Below are 20,458 nucleotides of genomic sequence, written 5' to 3' on the forward strand. Positions count from 1 at the left end.
AACACTTATTTAATTGCATATTAACAACACGGTCTCAACCGCCATTGTCTGACGATCGTTGCCTACAAGACCACACTGCTTAGCACTGTTCAGCCAACTTAGCTTGTCATGTGTGCAGGATAGCTAGCTAAACAGTACAATTTGCCAACCTAACCTTAGCTTCCTGGAGTAGGCAATTTCGCGTGACTTTACATTACCAATCGTTTGGCTAAATTTGCTCAACTTACCGTGTTAATTAGTCCGCTGCAGCGAACAAACAGTTGAAGTACCGAGGACGATGCTTCGTCTGCCTGGAAAAGTCCCTGCCAGTGAAAAAGGGATAATGCCAACTTACAAAAATTTTTAAATATTTATGTTTTATGAACACACCTGCCACATCGACAGCTGCTCTAATAAATTGCGTATGTCACCTCACTTTTATAACATTTCTTGTACACAACAATCACATACAAATAACTACCCAAATAAATGGCAATAGTTTTATTTAAAATATATTGTTATATAAAAACTGATATATTTTAAGTAAAGAGGAAGTATATTGATACTTTTTAGTATAAAACAAATAAAATAAACTAAATTACAACTAAGTATATAATACCTACTTTATGGGTGTAGCACTTTTTACAGTGTAAAATTAGTAATCAATAATAATTATTATTTTACCACTCACCTCCCGGACGGAGCGGGCGCATCAGACAATGATTAAATGTTAAATATATTTAAAAGGAAAACAGTGCATCAACATCAGCAACCAGCTACTTAGTTAACGTCAGTACTGTCATTGAGTGCTACAGAGAAAGCAATAAATATCTTAACTTTGTCTTTCAGCTGACGGTTCGAGTCTCTTGCAAGGTCCTCAATTCTTTCAGCCACAGTTTTTTTTTTTTTGACAAGCTGGCAAAAGCCTGTTTTGTTCTCAGGACACACAAACTCCGCTGTCTTTACCGTACACGCAAGTGCTTGCCACACGTCTTCAGTTAGCTGACGTGTTCGAAATTTGATTTAGGTGCCGCTTTAGAATGCGCATGAGGTTCCTGCTGAAGCACAATAAAAGCACAATTAAATGATCAATGATAAAATGAAAAAAGATGAATAAAACCAAACACAATATTGCCGTGAATACCCGTACATAGACTTTTTTTTAATATTACTACTACTAATAATAATGATAATAAAAAAATATTTAATATTATTGTTCAAAGCAACCCGCGAGCCATATTGGATGCCTTAGTGGGCCGTATTCGGCCCGCAGGCTGTATATGTTTGACACCCCTGCTTTAGAGGATCAAATATCTTTAACTAATTTGTGCTGCAATGAGCTCTTTTCTCAAACAGTGGAACGGCCTATCCTTCTTCTACTACAGCAACCTGATTGTTGTTCTATAACAACATTTAATTTACATCTTCAATCTCCAATTACCCATTCAACCACACCAAACCATTCTAGCCTTCCTCCAGCTCAGAAAATACCAGTCTAAACTCCCATCCGACTCTTTTCACCGACGACATTAACCGTCCTGCCACCTGCTTCTGGTTTTAAAAACATCTTAAGTCTGTTCTACTTTTGTCCGACACCCCAGCTGATAACTTTTCCAGCCATTCATTCCAAATAGGAGCAGCAAACACAGCGGCCCAAAAAGGTCTCTCCCAACAACAGATTCAAGCCTTCGGTCAGTGGTCGTCAGAAGCTTTCAAGAGCAATCACACACATTTCAATCCGATCACATTCCCACATTCAGAAAGCCCACCGAACCCTAATCAGCCAACCCTTCTAACACCATTTCTATCCCTGTCCCTTGAACCTCAGATTCTCATAGCCAACCACCTAGAACATCACTTTATCCATCTGCAGGCCCCATCCCCAATCCAACCATCCTATCAGCACTCAGCTCCCACAGGAGCACTCTCTGTATTTTTTCCAACTGCCATAGCTGTGTCTGCTCCCGCAGTAGCCTTCATCTCTCTATTTCCTACCGTCTCCACTCCCAGGAGCCTTCTATTTATTTTCCCACTGCCGCAGCAGTGTCTTCTCTTTATTTCCCTACTGCCGCAGCAGTATCTGCTCACGCAGGTGCCTTTATCTCTCTCTCTCCTACCGCCACAGCGGTATGCACTCCCGCAGGAGCCCCCCTTTTTCTTTATTCCTTCTCTGCCACAGTAGTGACCACTCTTTCTGTATTTCCCCACTCCCGCAGCAGTGTCTGTTCCCGCAGGAGCCCTTTCTGTATTTGCCCTTTCTGAATATTTACCGAGCTTGGAGCCCTCTCCCGGACAGCACACCAAATATGCATAAATTTTACATAGTTTATTATATGTAAGTGCGAACTTGTGAAAATAGTTTAGGATTGTGCTGTCATTGTGAAAGATTGTTCTTGTCAATTTAAGAACAGCTGATTTTCTTGAGTGGAGGTGAGTTCCTTCTATGAACGAGTATAAAGCCAAATATTTCAGTTGGTATTACACATTTTTCATTATAGGAAAAGTACACCCAAAAATGCAAATTCCAACACCACTAACTCTTGTGTTGTCCAAACCCCATATCATTGATTTTTGAATACAAAAGAAGATATTTTTGAGTTTACAGAGAATACCTTTTTTCATAATGTGGACTGTTGATCTCCCACAAGGACAAAAAATTAATAAAAAATAATAATAATAAAAATCGCAAGGAAAGTAGTCTATAGAAAGTCACTGTATTGCTATCCCTTTATCGTAGCTCTCAGATGTCATGTAAATTAAATACAAATATGGTTTTGTTGTCAAAAATGAGACACACAAGAGCCAATTATGTTTAAAAACATTAACACCAGACTTGCTTTTATAGTAAGTTTTACTGTACGCTTGCATATTTAGGTAAATCATTCCTCTCAGTTGTTTATTCTTCATTTTTGTGTATCTATGCATGAGGCTTTCTGCTTGGTACAGTAGCTACTGGCTAAAACAGTTTCCTCTCAGTCCCCTGTGGGCTACATATGACTTCCTTCCATTTTGACCATCTCTAAATCTTTCCTTCTCTATGTCTTTCCTGCACCTCCCTCCCTTCAGCACTGCTTTTTTGTTCTCTTTCTCACTAGTACTATACAGCTTTTAGTTTTGTTTCCATTTCTCTATAATTTGCACATTCTATGCAGCAATCTTTTCTATCTGTCTTCTATAAAAGCTAACAGCTTTGATATATTTGAGTCTTTCCATTTACAAAAATAAAAAAGTATCAAGTTATCTGCTCTATCATATCACACAGACACTGTCAGAGTAAGTTACTTTTCAAAACCTGGCCTCTGTGTCGATCAGGTATCCTGGCTGTAAATCTTTGACAAATATCTTATCTTGTTCAAAGCTCTATTCTGGCAGTAAATAAAAATTAATGGATACTTAGAGGAGTTCTTAAGGGAGAATAAATTGTCTTCAACCTGGGGCAAATGAGAAATTAACTATTTTCATTTAAGGAATTTGAACATTATGTTCCCTTTCTACTATTGACACATTTTAGCTGTAGTACAAATGTGAACTGAATTGTGAATGGCTTTTCAATTTAGTTTCCTGAAACATAATCTGGAGTTCTAGTTAAAAAATAAAATAAAAAGAATGATATAATGAAATTCATACTGCTGTAAGTGTGATTCTTACTAATACATATAATTTTCAGCGTAAATTACCTATAAGTGTGGTAATTCATATTTCATTTATACAGTTTAATTTACATTGTTTCAATTTTGTTAATAATACATACTATTATTTATTATTATTTTAATAAATTTATATAGATGCATGTGTCAGATCAGTTGAGAAATATCTGCTATCTATTCACAAAAATTACCTAACACAAAACTTTTTTTAGAAAAAAAAAAAAAAAACATAATTCTGTATGATTTATAAGCTGTTTTTCTCATTGGAACCAAAAACAACTGTACCAACAACATTAAATATGTCTGGCATTACTATTGTTGCATTTATTGAGGTTAAGTGTGACTCAGTTGATGTGTCCTTTCCTTACCTCAGGATGAATTGGATCTTACAGACAAGAACAGGGAAGCCATGTTTGCTTTGCCTGCTGAGAAGAAATGGCAGATCTATTGCAGCAAGAAGAAGGTGAGTCCTTCATAACATAATAATTTAAGTTTTTCTTTAGCAGTTTACTAAAGAGTTTAAATGTCTCTAGCTACTTTTTTTTTTTTTGTTAGTGACTGGATATAGAATGATTTTGCATTGTTTGTAAGGAAAAGCTGTATTTTTCACAGTTTTAGAATTGTAACATTTCATTGTGAGACAAAGCCTTTGAAATGGATGTTGGAAAACTACAACTTCTTTGAAACCTATGGCCAAAATGTCCACCACACTTATCACACACACAGCCCCTCCCTTCCTCCTCTGGACACCATCCTTTTGGATCCCATGTCTGTGGTCAGCCACTTTCAGGATATTACTCCCTTTCTCCCTGATTATAGAGCGAGAGAAGACACTGGCAGCTTTCAGAAGCCTCAGTGGAATACGGATTTAAACAAATGGGTTTTAGCCATTTCCAGGTTATGTTTTTATGGAAGTGGTATTGTTTTGAAAGGACCTGCACAACAACAACCACTTATGTGGAAATGTTGTCTTTGTTTCCATTATATCTCCAAAACCTTTTAGAAAATTTAGATCCATGATATGCACATGCTTGCACCTGGAGCACTGGAGACTTGGTCTGTTTGGGCTTGAGAAGTGGAAATTATAGGTAAAGTGGTGTACAGCTAAAGATTTGTAGCTTCTAAAACAGATCCTGGAACAAGGTTTTCAGCAGTTAATGTTCTTTCAGTGCTCCTGCACTCAAAATGATTTCTCAGAGCAGAAAGTTTATATAAAGAGGGAAAAAAACTCAAAGCGAATCCAGGAAACAGGACCAGAACCAAGCAACAGACGTCTTGGAAAACAAGTTGTGAGACCAAACAAAAAGCTCATTCATGTCTGCAGTAATGGAGAATTGCCATAGAAGCCCACCACATGGCCTGCTTAAAATGCACAGCAATGTAAACAGAACAAGCAAGGGTGTGTGTTTAAAAAAGCACTCAAAAGAGAGACCTGCATGATTCAAGAGGGGAGAGAGAAGTTTAAGCTGTTTCTCTGAGGCTCCCTGTAAGAAAATATCTGTGCAGCCTTTAGAAATCAGTCGTTCTCACTCCTAAGGTGTCCAGTTCTGCTATTTGTCAAGATTCCTGTATATTTACTTATGCCATTTGTGCAGACAGCTAAAGCACCCTTTAGGTTCTTTATTGCAACAGAAAGTAAGCCGACTGCTTTCAGTGAGAAAGTCTATCAAAAGTAGAGTCATTTCTGAATCAGAATACCTGTGTCATGCGTGAGTTCTGATTCACCACATGAAATATTTTCTGTAACCTAAAGTTTTAGTCTCAAGATACATATGTACATAATCGAGAATCAAGTCTCTCTGTCAAATTATCAACTCCTCTGTCTGTGCTGGAATCAGGCAAGCATCAAAATAGTTTAACACCTACACACTACAGAGCTTTAATGAGGCCAGAGAGGTGTCAGTACATTGTGTGAACATACGAGGCACCATGGCTAGGTTCATAGGAAGAACCTTGAACTGGTATGTTTTGTCAAAAGCAAACCTGAGGAACATTCTGTCATTCTAGACAATCTGAAAATGGAATATGCGTCTTTCAGATCAATAGTTATGAATCAGTCTCCTGTTCAAATATGAGACAAAATGTGCACTGGATTTGGGGCAGGCAGAAATCTGTTTGCAAATGAGATTTTGCTGGGGGGATTTGATGTGCAGCTTTGCAAGTCCTATGGCTGAAAGTCCTATGTCTACTCGGATGAAAACCGCTTCAGTGAGCTCAATTATAGTAAGGCCGCATTTTTATTGTCAGTAATGGTAACAGCATTGTAACGGGGGAAAGAGTAATTTGTTTGATTACTCGTTATTGAATAAAGTAGAGATGCACCGAAATGAAATTCTTGGCCGAAGCCGAATAATAATGAAATGCTTAGCCGAAGGCCGAAGGCCGAATACCGAACGTGGTGTTTCGCATTTTTTTCCATTTATTTTGCCAGTTTTTTCACCATTACAATAATTAAATAGTAAAAATTTGCTTTTTACTATTTTGTATTGCTTTTCAGAGAAATAAATCAAATAACAAAAATACAATTTCAAAATATTTATTTAACACTGAACTAGGGATGCACCGAAATGAAAATTCTTGGCCAAAACCGAAAAAGAGTAAACCAAGGCCGAAAACCGAAACACCGAAAGAATTATGGCAATTATTAGTACCATTGCATTTATGGCTATGACTGTGTACTAATCTTACTAAAATCGAAGCATTGCAATTGCATAAATTAATATTAAAGTTTCAAAGAATAAATCAATTATATTAATTTAAACAATTGTTATCAATCAAATATTATATTACTTAAATAGCATATACATATATGTTACTGCCTTTGTTTAAATTGTTTACATTTTTATAACACATTATCTTGTGGATCCATCAGTTCACATTTACAACTCTATGCGTTTCTCTTCCCGCTGGAGGCGCTGTCAGAATAATATTACACAAAGCAGTGCAGCAAATGACTTTGAAACGTGCAGCGCTCATATTTATTCAATGGATAGCCTTTCAGTGGCGGCTGGTGCTAAAAATGTTTAGGGGGGCGCACACAAAATGAATCACATTGTTAATACAGGCTTTATTATCAGTAAAGTAATCATTAAACATTTGTAATCATCCCAAAAAATATTGGCCATTTATATTAATGTGATTCAGAGTTGAAGGCCATAATACTAATGTTATCCACACGAGGGAGCCACAGGATAAATCTCAGTTTAAAGACAGTGAAAATAAATTGATTTGTAGTAAAACATTGCATATAATTTACTTTTCATAAAGTTATATATAGTCCAATATAATAAGTAACTTATGCAAAAACTGTAAATACTTGTAGACCATTAATTGTTTTGAACTAATTATAATGGTATTGACAATATATCTGTCAAGTTGGTAGACTATATATAGTAGTCAACATTCGAAGTGGATCAAAAAAGTTAATCAAAAGTTGTCCAAAGATAAGAACGGGTATTCTTTTTGGTTTTAGGACAAATTTGATGAAAGGTTTTGATCCACTTCGAATGTTGACTACTGTATATATATATAACATAAACACTCACAATTTACTTGAAAAAATACGTCTATTGTGTAACTGCATCATCTACATAAACCATTGTGCTTGTACCCCTACGATCGAGTTAAACTGCATTGTTTCAGTTACTTTCTGTGTAACATTAGTTGCCCACAACGCTTTGGTGACAGGACTTTGAAATAACAAACAGGGAAAACGATAAAAGGCATGACTTACATTGCATCTAGCGAGAAAACTTTATCCAAGCTCCATGATTCGTAAGTTTGTTTTATTTTTTTCTTCATTTGAGAGGCTTGTGATGGTATTTTTTTTTTTAGATAAAATCGATTTTACTTCCATCTCGGAAAAGATATTGCACATATTTGACAGTCGAGAACGGTCCAATCACATGAGGACAAAATGTATAAAAACAATATTGATTGGCTAAGATCTAAAGTGGGAGGGTCTGGGGCGCTGTGCTCTGCGCCCCGAGGACAATCTGAAACAAGCCAATCAGAGCTCAGCCTCAAGTCACATGCGTTTCAAAAATTTGGCCGGCGTCCCGCATACACAAACAAACGAAAAACAGTTTAGATTTTTTTTTTTTTAACAGTTTCTAACATAACTACCAGTCGAATAGTATGACAAAATAATGCAATTTCGTGATTATTTTGCAATATGTATTAGACTTATTTTTAACATGTTAGTAATCTTCTTCCTTGGCTAACTTGAGGGGGGCGGCGCCCCAGCGCCCCCTATTGACCAGCCGCCACTGAGTTTCATCGCAATTCTTGTCTTTCAGTCCCCACATTTAAGACCACCTGAAATTATAATTAAGACTTTCTTAACCCCTAAATAAAACTGCAGTCATCAATGAAAATTAAGAGCTTTATTTAAGTCTTTCAAAAAAACAAACCTTACACAAAATACGTTTCTTTTTATTTTTTTCCCACCATGTTCAGGGCACAAGAAAAATATTAGGGGACTAAATTAATATCAGCATATAAAGTATAATCGTCTCTCATTGTCTCTGAGAGAATGCAGGTCAGATGCTGAAAGCACTGTCAGTTTTCACTTTCGCTTTCACATATTGCGCAGTTTTCACGTTGCTTGTGCGATATCCATTAGCTCACCTCCATGGTTTAAAACATAAATATTTATAAAAATACAGTATATAGAAAGGACATATCTTTAAAATATTGTGAGGTAACACCAACGTAAAGCCATTGTTTTTCACTCACTGAAAGCTACATCTGTCTCTGTTCTCATCACTGGCTGCCCGCACGACTGCAGACACACCCCCTCTTGAAATTTCGGCATTACATGTTTTGCAAATCGCTATCTGTGGGTCTTTCTCGGATATACTGATATACGTCCACACCGCAGATGTGTTGCTTCAGACAAGCACGTGCAGGCCGTGGTTTCTGTTTGCGTCAACATACTGTTTCGGCCGTGTTGTTTCGGTGATAAAAGTCTTTCGGCCGAAAACCGAAAATGCCCTTTTGGGCATGAACATTTTCGGTGGCTGAATATTCGGTGCATCCCTAGAATAAAGTAATTCCGTTAGTAACGCTGTTTATTTATAACGGCATTATCCCCATGACTATATGTAAATAAATTATTATGTAAATAAATAAAGGACTATTTGTATGTAGCCTATTACTTAATTAACAATATAGAGAATACAATTTATAAACTATTTATATTACTATTTATAAATTAACTACTAACTAGTAGTTTACAAATGATTTGTAAGTACTTTATTACTGTATACTATATACTAACTATAAAGTGTGGCTACGTTTTTATGAAGTATATTTAGGGGCCAAGCACCAAAGCTGTGAAGGCACCTGTTGTATCTGTTGGCGTTCTTATTTTTCTTCCGTTTCCCTTTCTTCTTACACTGTCTATGGCAACCGATTGAACCGCTTGCAGGAAAGTTGTGAAATCTGGCAAACTGATAGAGCAGTGTTTTTCAACCACTGTGCCGCGGTACACTAGTGTGCCGTGAGAGATCGTCAGGTGTGCCGTGGGAAATTATTCAATTTCACCTAAAACAGGCCTAGGTTTCACACTGAGTAGGTAGAAATATGAAAGATCAAAAAAATGTTTTCATTGTGTTTGTTTGATTCCTATTCAAGACACTTTGATAAGAACGACTGTATATTGTTAATTGCACTTTTTATTTGACACAAGAAGGAATATCAGGGCTCGAAATTGCGACCATTTTGGTTGCATATGCTCCCAAAATTTAATCTGCGCGACCTCTAAATATATTTGGGAGCATTTGTGCGAGTGCGAGAAATTGTTGTAGTGCGACTTGTTTTCATTTCTTTACAAAACTTTCGGTAGCCTAACTATTGCACAGACTGCTGTGAGCTGATGCAGTGATAGCCTCGCCGTTCTCTCTCCAATATGACATAACCAATTAAACGTAATCTTTTAATTCTTAGCTTAAATTCAGATGTGAGATATTAGCCATCAATCACGTCACTGACACTGAAACCGAACGTTTTTTTTTTTTTTTGCTGCAAATTTCTCTCTCTCTCTCTCTCTCTCAATTCAATTCAATTCATATTGCTTTATTGGCATGACATACTTGGATACATATTGCCAAAGCATTCTATACATCAGAATAGAATCAAAACAAAAATACATATAATATACATCCATAAAAAATAAAAAATACATTCATATATATATTTATATAAACATTAATGGTTCTACTAATACAGATGTGTTCACTCTTTACTTCTTATTTTATGACATTTGTAAATATGTTGTGCTACCAAAGAGGAAGTAGGTCCTTCACCAAGTAGTATTTTTAGTTTGTTATTTTCATGGAGTGACTGGAACTCAGGAATAATCTGCTGTATTTGACTGTACAGTGAGTCTCTTAGGGATGTGTATTTGTCACAGTGGAGGAGAAAGTGTTCCTCTGTCTCAACTGCTCCTGATCTACATTCGTTACAGATTCGCTCTTCTTTAGGTAACCATGTCTTTTTATGCCGTCCTCTTTCTATGGCTAGCTGGTGGTCACTCAGTCTGTATTTGGTCAGTAAATGTCTGTGTGTTATATTCCTGACTGAGACCAGATACTCAGCTAGACTGTACTCTCTGTTGAGTTTCACATAACATTGGAGACGACTTTGGTCTTTGGTCTGTTCTTTCCAATGTTGTATGTATGTCTCCTTTTCTTCATTTAGAATTTCTTTGATTCTTCCATGTTTCTCAAGTTTGGTGATATTGAGTGCCTTGTTAGTCAGATTGGACACCATTACACAAAGATGACTTTTTTGAGCACACATTTTTTGTGTTTTTAGTGCTTTAAAATGAAGAGAATCCTCAGAACTAGAGTTTAAGTGGATCCAAAACTTTAAAACTCTTTTTTTTAATGATTAGATTTAGGGGAAGACGGCCTAGCTCAGCTCTGCAGGCGTTATTAGGCGTGTTTCTGTGGACGTGAAGGATACTTCTGCAGAACTCTACATGCAGAACTTCTAAAGGGTGTTTGTGCCAATCTTTATGGCTGTAGTTACTCGCTGGGCCCCAGATCTCGCTTCCATACAGGGCAATAGGCAGTATGACACTATCGAAAATCTTTGTCCAAATTCTGATGGGGATGTTTATTTTGAATAATTTTGTTCTCTCTCTCTCTCTCTCTCTCAACCTCCGTTTCGGATTTGCACAAACTGCATTGCAATTAAGGGTGTGTGATGTGACTTGATTGTGATTTTTGATTGTGGACCATTAAAATCTCTTCACAATATGCTTATGAAGAAATATAGTATCGTGCACATTCTCTCAGATGCAATTCTGGCGCCTCTGCCTCAGTATATAATGTACAAGGCATACATTCACATCAGACTTTTCGAAATCCCGTTTGTGGTCCCCCACTTTCAAATTCTTTTGTTAAATTAATGCGTTGATGCATGATCAGCACTGCCGAGAGTTTCGTGCGATCGTCGAAACGAAACCGAAAGCAAAACACGCACGCGCATTCAAAGGCAATTTTAATACATCGGGTTTAGAGAGCGACTCCCCAATGTACGCAAATTAGGCTACATAACATATCTAGGCTGTTATTAGTATATGTGGGTTATAATAGCTTCATAGGTTGTGTATTTGTCAATAGCTCTGTATCATGCTTGAAAAATTTGGTCTCTATTTGCACTTTGAAATTGAGAGAGTAGCCTACTTTGATTATGGCTGCATTTATTGTTTGCCCTTAATAGGATTAAGAAAGAATTGTGTAGTTTATTTTTTGTTATTTCTACCATAGATTGTTTAAAAATGCAGTGGTTGCCTCTAATTTAAAGGGCTCTACCTATAATAGAGAAAATAAACATCTTGTTCATGTACTCATATCTTAATATATTCTTGTCCCTTGCTTAAGGTTTAAAATAAATATTTTTAAAAAAGCCTTTTAGAGTCTAGAGTCTTAGAGTCCAGCCCATTTGCTTGTAAAGCATCAGCAATCAGCCATAAAAAATTAAGTTTGGTGCATTACTAAAAAGAAATGCCAGGATGAGTGCTGGCTGATCTGCTCAATTGGCAGTTGTGGTGCTCCTTAATATTCAGTGGGTGCTCCTAAATTTTTTTTGGTGCTCCTTACTTTTTGGGCGCTACCAAGTAAAAAAGTTAATTTCGAGCCCTGAATATGAAAGATCATAAAATACTGTTTTCTTTGTGTTTATTGGATTCCTGTTCAAGACACTTCGATAAGAATGGCTGTATATTGTAGGCTACAGAGTTACATTTTTTTACAGTTTCGATTGCTGGTGTGCCTTGTGATTTTTTTCAATTAAAAATGTACCTTGGCTCAAAAAAGGTTGAAAAACACTGTGATAGAGGATGGTCTCATCATTAACCACAACAAATTCCAGTAAGGGCTGGCTCAAACTCTCTAGCAACAGCACTTGTCCTAAATTTCACTCTTGTTTATGCTTTTGAATCGAAAATTGTGAATCTTTGGCTCATGCTGAGACAAATGAATATGAAAATTAAAAAATCGTAAGGTTTATTTATTTATTTTTTTATTTTTTTAAACGTACACTGGGAAGTTTGGGATCAGTAAGATATTTAATATTTTTTAAAGTCTCTTATGCTCATCCATTTATTTGATCAAAATTAAAGGGAAAAAATAATATTACATATTGCATTTAAAAAATATATATTTTACAGTACTTTAAAATATAACTTATTTCTGTGATGCAAAGCTGAATTTTCATCAGCCATTATTCCAGTCTACAGTGTCACATTTCTTCAGAAATCATTCTAATACGCTAATTTATTATCAATGTTCGAAACAGTTGTGTTGCTTAATATTGGAACCTGTGATACTTTTTAAGGATTCTTTGATTAATAAAAAGTTAAAAAGAATGTCTCGATTATGTACAATGCACAGCTTAAATGAGTACACTTAACAAATTTGGCAATTACTCTTTACTTAGAAGATATAATGGAGATATAATGTTCCAACCAGTCTGCTTGATCAATTACCAAAGAAGAATGTCAAAATTATTCAGGAGAGTAAGATAAATTGTTGTGTTGCAGAAATTAATACACCCTCCTTAAAAATTACTAAATAAAACAAAACTAAACAAAAAATGATGAAAGTTTAAGGCAATTTTTGATCAACAAATAAGTATATTGAACCAAAACTTTTAAAGAAAAGTAGGGGGGGGGGGGCATTTAACTGTTCATAAGGTAGATCAACCTCCTAGATTCAACCTCCTGTCCTGTCTGTAGGCCGGTAAGTGTGGTGTCATCTGCGAACTCCAGGAGCTTGACAGAGGGGTCTTTAGAGGTGCAGTCATTGGTGTACAGGGAGAATAGCAGTAGGAAGAGAATGCAGCCAGTGCTGATGATACGGCAGCTTGATTTTTCCCAGTCTCACTAGCTATTGCCTATCTGTCAGAAAGCTGGTGATCCATTGACAGATAAAGCTAGTGACACAGAGCTGTGATAAAAATCAGTGAAAAAATGGGGGCCAGTTGGTCAGCACAGGTTTTCAGACAGGCTGGTGACACCATGGTGGTAACACCATCTTGGCCTGGTGCCTTTCTTCTTTTGTTCTTTCTAAAGACCTGATGCACATCATCTTCACTGATTTGAAGTGCAGGAGGGGGGTAGGGGTATTACAGTGTTAATGGTTGTTTAAAGAGATAGTCAGAACAGGTGTGTGTGGGGGGGGGTCGAATCTACAATAAAACTCATTCAGGTCTTCAGCAAGTTGATTCGCCTTAGTGCGTGTATAATGTTGGAGGAAATGATGAGGAAAAACAGGATCTAAATGCAGTAGTTTATTGAGAAACCGTGATGAAACAACAAAATCCAGAGGAACAGGATCAGGAACTCAGACACGGGAAAGAGACAACCATTACACAATTAACAACCGACAAACTAGAGAGGAAACACAAGGACTATTTATACACAGAGCATGGGCAATGAACTAATTGGTAACCATAGAAACTAATGGAGGAGTGGGTGTGGTAAAATGAGTGTCCATGGTGACAAACAAGGGAGCAGAGTGGCAGGGAAGCAAACAACAATGAGAGACAAAGACTACAAACTAAAAGTCCTCAAACACAGACCGAGATAACACAGACCAGACTCGTGACATAGCCCCCCCCCCAAGGAGCGGCTTCCAGACGCTGTACCCACCTAATGAAACCCGGAGGGTGGTGGAGCGGAGGCGGAACAGGGGGAGGGATGGAGGGCCAGGTCCATGTGGGGGTAATGGAGCTATGGACTGAGGCGGAGCCGACGGAGGGAGGAAGGGTTGGCTCCTCCATGGGGCCGACCGACGGAGGTGGAGCCGGTGGAGCCCGAGGCGGAACCGGAGAGTCGATGGTCCTGGGCGACACAGAGGATCCGGAGGGCCAAGGCGGAACCCAAGGCTCTGGCGACCCCGGCGGAGATGGAGGTCCGGAGGTACGCAGCGGAGCCGGAGTGACAGAGGATCGAGGCTGTGCCCACGGGAGGGAGGAGGTCCACAGAGCCGGCAGGACGGAGTGACGAGGCGCAGCCGGAGGAGTAGAGTCCAGAGGCGAAGGTGGGGCGACGACTGACCGGGGCGGAGCCGGAGAGACGATGGAGCCCGGAGGAGCTGGTGGGCCGACGGCCGACAACGGAGATGAGGGAGCACAGAGCCGGGGTGGAGCTGCAGGGTCGGAGGGCCGAGGTGGAGTCCAGGACTCTGAGACTGGAGGTGATGGTGAGGGATCCTTCAGTCTGGACACTGATGGAGACTGGCAGTCCCACGGCAAGTCCTCTGCACCGAAGGTGGGATGTGGGTGAGCAGAGGGACTGTCAGGAGACAGAGGTGGCGGGACTGGAGCAGCAGGGAGGGTGGGTGGGAACCCACACAGTCCATGCATGGCCTCCGTGACCAGAACCGGGCAGACAGGAACCTCAGGACGACTGGATGGAACCAGCGGAGGCTCTGGAAGGCTGGGCGGAACCAGCGGAGACTCTGGAAGGCCGGGCTGAACCAGCGAAGGCTCTGGAAGGCCGGGCGGGACCAGCGGAGGCTCTGGAAGGCCGGGCGGAACCAGCGGAGACTCTGGAAGGCCGGGCGGAACCAGCGGAGACTCTGGAAGGCCGGGCGGAACCAGCGGAGACTCTGGAAGGCCGGGCGGGACCAGCGGAGACTCTGGAAGGCCGGGCGGAACCAGCGGAGACTCTGGAAGGCCGGGCGGAACCAGCGGAGACTCTGGAAGGCCGGGCGGAACCAGCGGAGACTCTGGAAGGCTGGGCTGAACCAGCGGAGGCTCTGGAAGACTGGGCTGAAACAGCAGAGGCTCTGGAAGACTGGGCTGAACCAGCGGAGGCTCTGGAAAGCTGGGCTGAACCAGCGGAGACTCTGGAAGGCCGGGCGGGACCAGCGGAGATTCTGGAAGGCTGGGCTGAACCAGCGGAGGCTCTGGAAGGCTGGGCGGGACCAGCTGAGGCTCTGGCTCGAAGCTAGCAGACATCTTGCGAGCGGACTCGACCTCACCCACAGTAAACGGGGATTGGCAATAGGACATAACAAAGTCGATGAATTGTGTGAGAGTCCAACTGGGGTCTTCTTCAGGGAGGTTGAAACTGATTTCCGGGTCGAGTCCACTCCAGAAGCACTCCTTTAACATGGTCTCCTCACATGGTGCCAGGTGGCTATATGTGATAAATTCCTCCACATAATACTCAATGGGACGACCGTTTTGAAAAATGCTGCAGAGCACACTTACGGGGTCGATTAAACCTCCTGCTAGATCCATCCTCACGGTCGGTTGTTCTGTAACGTTGGAGGAAATGATGAGGAAAAACAGGATCTAAATGCAGTAGTTTATTGGGAATCCGTGATGAAACAACAAAATCCAGAGAAACAGGAACAGGATCAGGAACTCAGACACGGGAAAGAGACAACCATTACACAATTAACAACCGACAAACTAGAGAGGAAACACAAGGACTATTTATACACAGAGCATGGGCAATGAACCAATTGGTAACCATAGAAACTAACAAGGAGTGGGTGTGGTAAAATGAGTGTCCATGGTGACAATCAAGGGAACAGAGTGGCAGGGAAGCAAACAACAATGAGAGACAAAGACTACAAACTAAAAGTCCTCAAACACAGACCGAGATAACACAGACCAGACTCGTGACAGCGGGGGGATGGAGTCTTGCAGTTGATGATGGTTTTCAAGCCTTTCCACACTGGTGCTGGGTCGTTTAAAGTGAACTGATCTTCCAACTTTTTAGCGTAGCCCTCTTAGCTGCTCGAATATCCTTATTAGAAATATTCAGTGTGTTCCTGGCCTGATTGTACAAGACTCTGTCCCTAATTTGGTAAGCATCCTCTTTGGCCATGCTTATGATAATAATGCTGTGATTCACACCTGAGATGACAAAGGCCCACATAATAAGCTGCAAAAGTGTTACAAGAAAGAAACAGTAACATTTTGAAATATTTTTACTATTTAAAATGACTGGCTTTATTTGAGTATATTTTAAAATGTAATTTATTCCTGTGATTTTAAAGCTGAATTTTTAGCATAATTTCTCCAGTTACATTGTCCTTCAGAAATCATTCTAATATTTTGATTTGCTGCTCAAAAACATTTATCACAGCTGAGTAGATTTTTGGCTTCTTTGATAAATAGAAAGTTTAGAAAACCAGCATTTAGATCATCATATGATGATCTGGTCACTACAATAAATTAATTAATAATCAGTGAGCATGTTGATAGGCCAGGAGCAACTGTATTGTTACATTAGCAATCAGTAATATTGCCTATGTGATTTTACATCATATGCACACATGCTTTGTATTTATTATCATACAGTACAAAAACAACATCTGAGAATTTTTTTTCTTAATTATTATTAAGCACATTATAAACATGTTTGGGCAGATATTTACAGATGGAGTATTTCATATTGAAGATTGGTCTGAACTAAGCATTCTTAGACATTAATTTTATATCATAAAAATTAGCCTATTGTTTATTAAACAAAAAAACATCCTGACGCCGTATAGATGCAATGAAATTGCCTATATCATATTTCAAAATGTTGCACTCGAATTTAGTCAGGAGTTATAGTTTTGGAAAATGGCAACTAGTAAATGCGTTCAAGTTTATGTCACAACAACACATTATCTAATGCCAATAAGAAACATTACTTACACTGTATAAAAGATCTCCTCGCACTCCAAGCTTATTCCTCTCAGCATTTTCTTCCAAAAACGAAACAAGTTTCAAAAGGATATTCACGGAGAATGAGAAGACTAAAAAAAGGTGCCATGAATATTTTCTTTATTTTAAAAAAGCACAACGTTTTGTTGAGCGTACACAAGTTTAAGTTTAAGTTCTTTTCTCTGTCATCTGAAAAATATGCAAGTGGAGCGGCTGCTTGATTTTTCCCAGTCTTACTAGCTATTGCCTATCTGTCAGAAAGCTGGTGATCCATTGACAGATAAAGCTAGTGACAGAGAGCTGTGATAAAACTGAGTGAAAAAATTTATTTAATGCTGAATTTTTAGCATAATTTCTCCAGTCACGTTGTCCTTCAGAAATCATTCTAATAAATAAAAATAAAAGAAAAATGTATGTTTTCTTTATTTTATAAAAGTACAACGTTTTGTTGAGCGTACACAAGTTTAAGTTTAAGTTCTTTTCGCTGTCATCTGGAAAATATGCAAGTGCTACCAGCAGCGCCTTTGCCGACCCTAGGATGTTAAAGTCCCCAAGAATGATTAAAACAGTCCTGGTGTTGGTGTTCTGTGTCTGTGATCTGTTCAGCGAGTTTCTGTAAAGCTGAGCTCACTTGCGCTTGCGGAAAGTATACAAAAATGAATGAGCAAAACTCACGTGGTGAACAGAACGGCTTACAATTAATGAAGAGTGCTTCTAGATCAGAACAGCACATCTTCTTTAACACTGTTACACCTGTACACCACCTTTCATTGATTCATTTAATCTTAACCCCAGCTCTTTCTTATGGGCGAGGACGAATCGGCTGTTGCTGAGACTGTGCTAATATTAGTCAGTCGTCGATGTAATTCAGTATGTGGATGCCCTGGAGTTACAGCGGAGTCAGAGCAGCTTCCACACACTTGGTGAAAGTGCGGGGTGAGGGTGACAGGTCAAAGGGACCCGATACTGGTAAGCTTTGCCCCTGAAAGCAAACCTCAGGATCTTCGTGTGTTGAGGAATTATGGAAGTATGCATCCTTGAGATCAATCATGACAAACCAGTCCTTGGACCTGAGTAGAGTCACAATCTGTTTGATAGTCATCATCTTAAACTGAAAGCTTTGGTAGTGTGGTTAGACGCAGATCTATGATCGGACTCAACCCCCCATCCTTCTTTGGAACTAAGATGTAACAACTGTAGAACCCAAACGAGAACCAAACTGGATTCTGTAGCCTCCTTCTAAAGTCTGCAGGATCTACGTAAGACATTTGGCAGAAGTTTCCATGCTGCTAGAAAGTCAACTAAGGGAACCAGTCTCTCGAGACTGGCCTCTGGTGTGGCTAGAGGAGTCACTTCAGTGCTTAGAATTTCGCTTATCGAAGCCCACTGAGCCCTGAAGCACCAATGGTGGCAGGGGTGTCAACTAAGCGGAGGACGCCACCCTCATAGGACTGGCATCTATTATAGCTAGAGAATTTAACTCTGTGTCCTGAAGCGGATGACGGGCAGGAAGCAACTGATATGTCTACTCTAGCACCCTCACTTGAGGGGACGAGCATTCCCGTGCAGTACTGTTGCCAGGTGGCAGCCAGGAATCACGCTTGTTGGAGGCCACTAAGGATTTCGTGGGTGAGGACCAAGATAAGGACGAGCCCCTCGCGGATCCCTCTGCTAAATCCACTCGCAATCCCTATGACAACAGTCCACGCTGTGCCTTAGCAGCAACAAGACCATGGGATCACAACTTGACCACTCTCATCAAAAACAGACAGGCGGTAGCTGAGCATACACAGCGAGAGCTGCTCACAGTCATGAGATGATGCTTCAGAACACGGTCACGCAGAAGGCATTCCCAAAGCATTTTGACGCAGATTGAGTTCCTGAAGGGGAACTGTGGCAACGTCTCCTAGATGCTTTAAGAAACCTACCTACAAAGCTACCTGAAAAACTATGCGCAAGTGTATTTAGTGCAAATGCTGCTTTAAACACAAAAGATGGTCACACTAAATGTTGATTTCATTTCGCTAATAGAAGTTAATTGATAACTAAAATCTGTTTATTACACCAGACAGCATCCTCATTTTACACAAGTGCCTAAAACTTTTAACAGTACTGTAGCTTTGTAGGTAGGATCTTTGTAAGATTTTTAATGTTAAAAACATTAAAAATCTTACTGATGCCAAACTTTTGAACTGCAGTGTATGTGACAGCTAAAATAACCAGTGCTGCACAAAGAAAACATTTGCAAATGTTTCATCTCTTTATCTTGCAATGTTTTCATTTTTGGCAATGCAATAAAAGTTTAAAAGTTAAACAACCCCCTGTAGTTGTGGTTGTATTGTGCTCAAATTCATATAATCTATTCTATGTAGGAGAAAAGTCAATGTTCTAAAGGATACATTCCGATTATGCAATCAATTTAAATAAATAAAAACAAATCAATATCCTGTAACTTTTTTCCCTCTCTAACCACACATCTAGCTACTGTCTGTTTTCTCTATTTATTTGATTCATCATGCAGCACTTATTGCTAATTGTGTTATTTCAACCAAACATTAAATCAGAGGAATATTCAGTTTGCCAGTATAATGGATACCCAAGATCAGATTAAAAAAAAAATGGTAATTGTATTTCTTGATGTCTTTGCTTGTCAGTTTGGCACACACTAAGCACTTTAGAGAACGATGATTTGCAAACAGCACGCCACTTGTTTGTGTGTAAGGTTGCAAGAGTGCACGCCCTTCACAAACATGTATCTCTTTCCTGTTTGGATTACTGTGTCATCACATTCGCATTTTGCCTGGACCCTCAAGGAAGTCTTTAAGTTCAGCCAAAAATGCTCTAAATCTCCATAGACACTCATGAGTGCAATCTGAGGCATGAAACAGTTTTCAAACAAAACCACAGAAATTGGAGACATGGAGAAACATTTCAACAAATGCACAAACTCAGAGGTCACTCTGGCCATAGTGAGATTGAATTTTACACTCAGAGAATGGGCTTCTCGAGTAAAGGCAGCCAAACCCCACCTTAGTTCAACATGTGAGAAGACATGAAAGCAAAATTTGCTCTCCAGAATCCGCAACACACTTCTCAGAAGGAGAACCCAATGTACCTTGTATTAATGTGTAGTGTGGAGTCAAGGAAAGGCCACTCATAAGAAATAACCATATCCAGATATAGCCCTGGAACCAGAGTCAACACAGCCACATTTTGGTTTGTTAATTTGTCATTACTCATTGGTACTGTCACGTATCTGGTCTATCCTGTCATCATGAACTCTTGCACCACACTTCTGGACTGCAATCCCCACAAGCCACTGCACCAATCACTGCACACATCTGCTCCTCGTTTTCCACTGAACTGATTGCTGCACACACCTGTTTCACATTTTCCCACATGCATTTAAGCCACAGACACACACACTTCCGGCGCGAAGTCTTATCGTTCCTCATGGTCATAATTCTAAGCGTTTTTCTCTGTGTTGGATTTCCCGTGTATGACCCTGGACTGTGTATCTCGTTTCTGATTCTTGCTACATACCATTGTGACCATTGCCTGAGTATCGAACTGTTTACTGGATTTCCTACGTTGTTCCTGTTTTCCGGTGATTACTCTTGCTTGTTGACGATTCTCAATAAATGCTGCAA

At 39.6% G+C, this 20,458-nt stretch overlaps 1 protein-coding gene across 1 annotated transcript in view; it reads left to right on the forward strand.

The window, feature by feature from the left end:
* LOC141295370 (disheveled-associated activator of morphogenesis 2-like) overlaps positions 1-12,960 on the forward strand; it is a 111,947-nt gene extending 98,987 nt beyond the window's left edge. Inside the window, exons 3-4 of the mRNA XM_073826579.1 lie at positions 4,000-4,089; positions 12,874-12,960. Of these exons, the coding sequence (XP_073682680.1) occupies positions 4,000-4,089; positions 12,874-12,960 (177 nt within the window). The remainder of the gene's footprint in view (positions 1-3,999; positions 4,090-12,873) is intronic.
* Positions 12,961-20,458: the final 7,498 nt, after the last annotated feature.

This window comes from Garra rufa, chromosome 21 (assembly GCF_049309525.1).
Source record: "Garra rufa chromosome 21, GarRuf1.0, whole genome shotgun sequence".
Taxonomy (NCBI): Eukaryota; Metazoa; Chordata; class Actinopteri; order Cypriniformes; family Cyprinidae; genus Garra; species Garra rufa.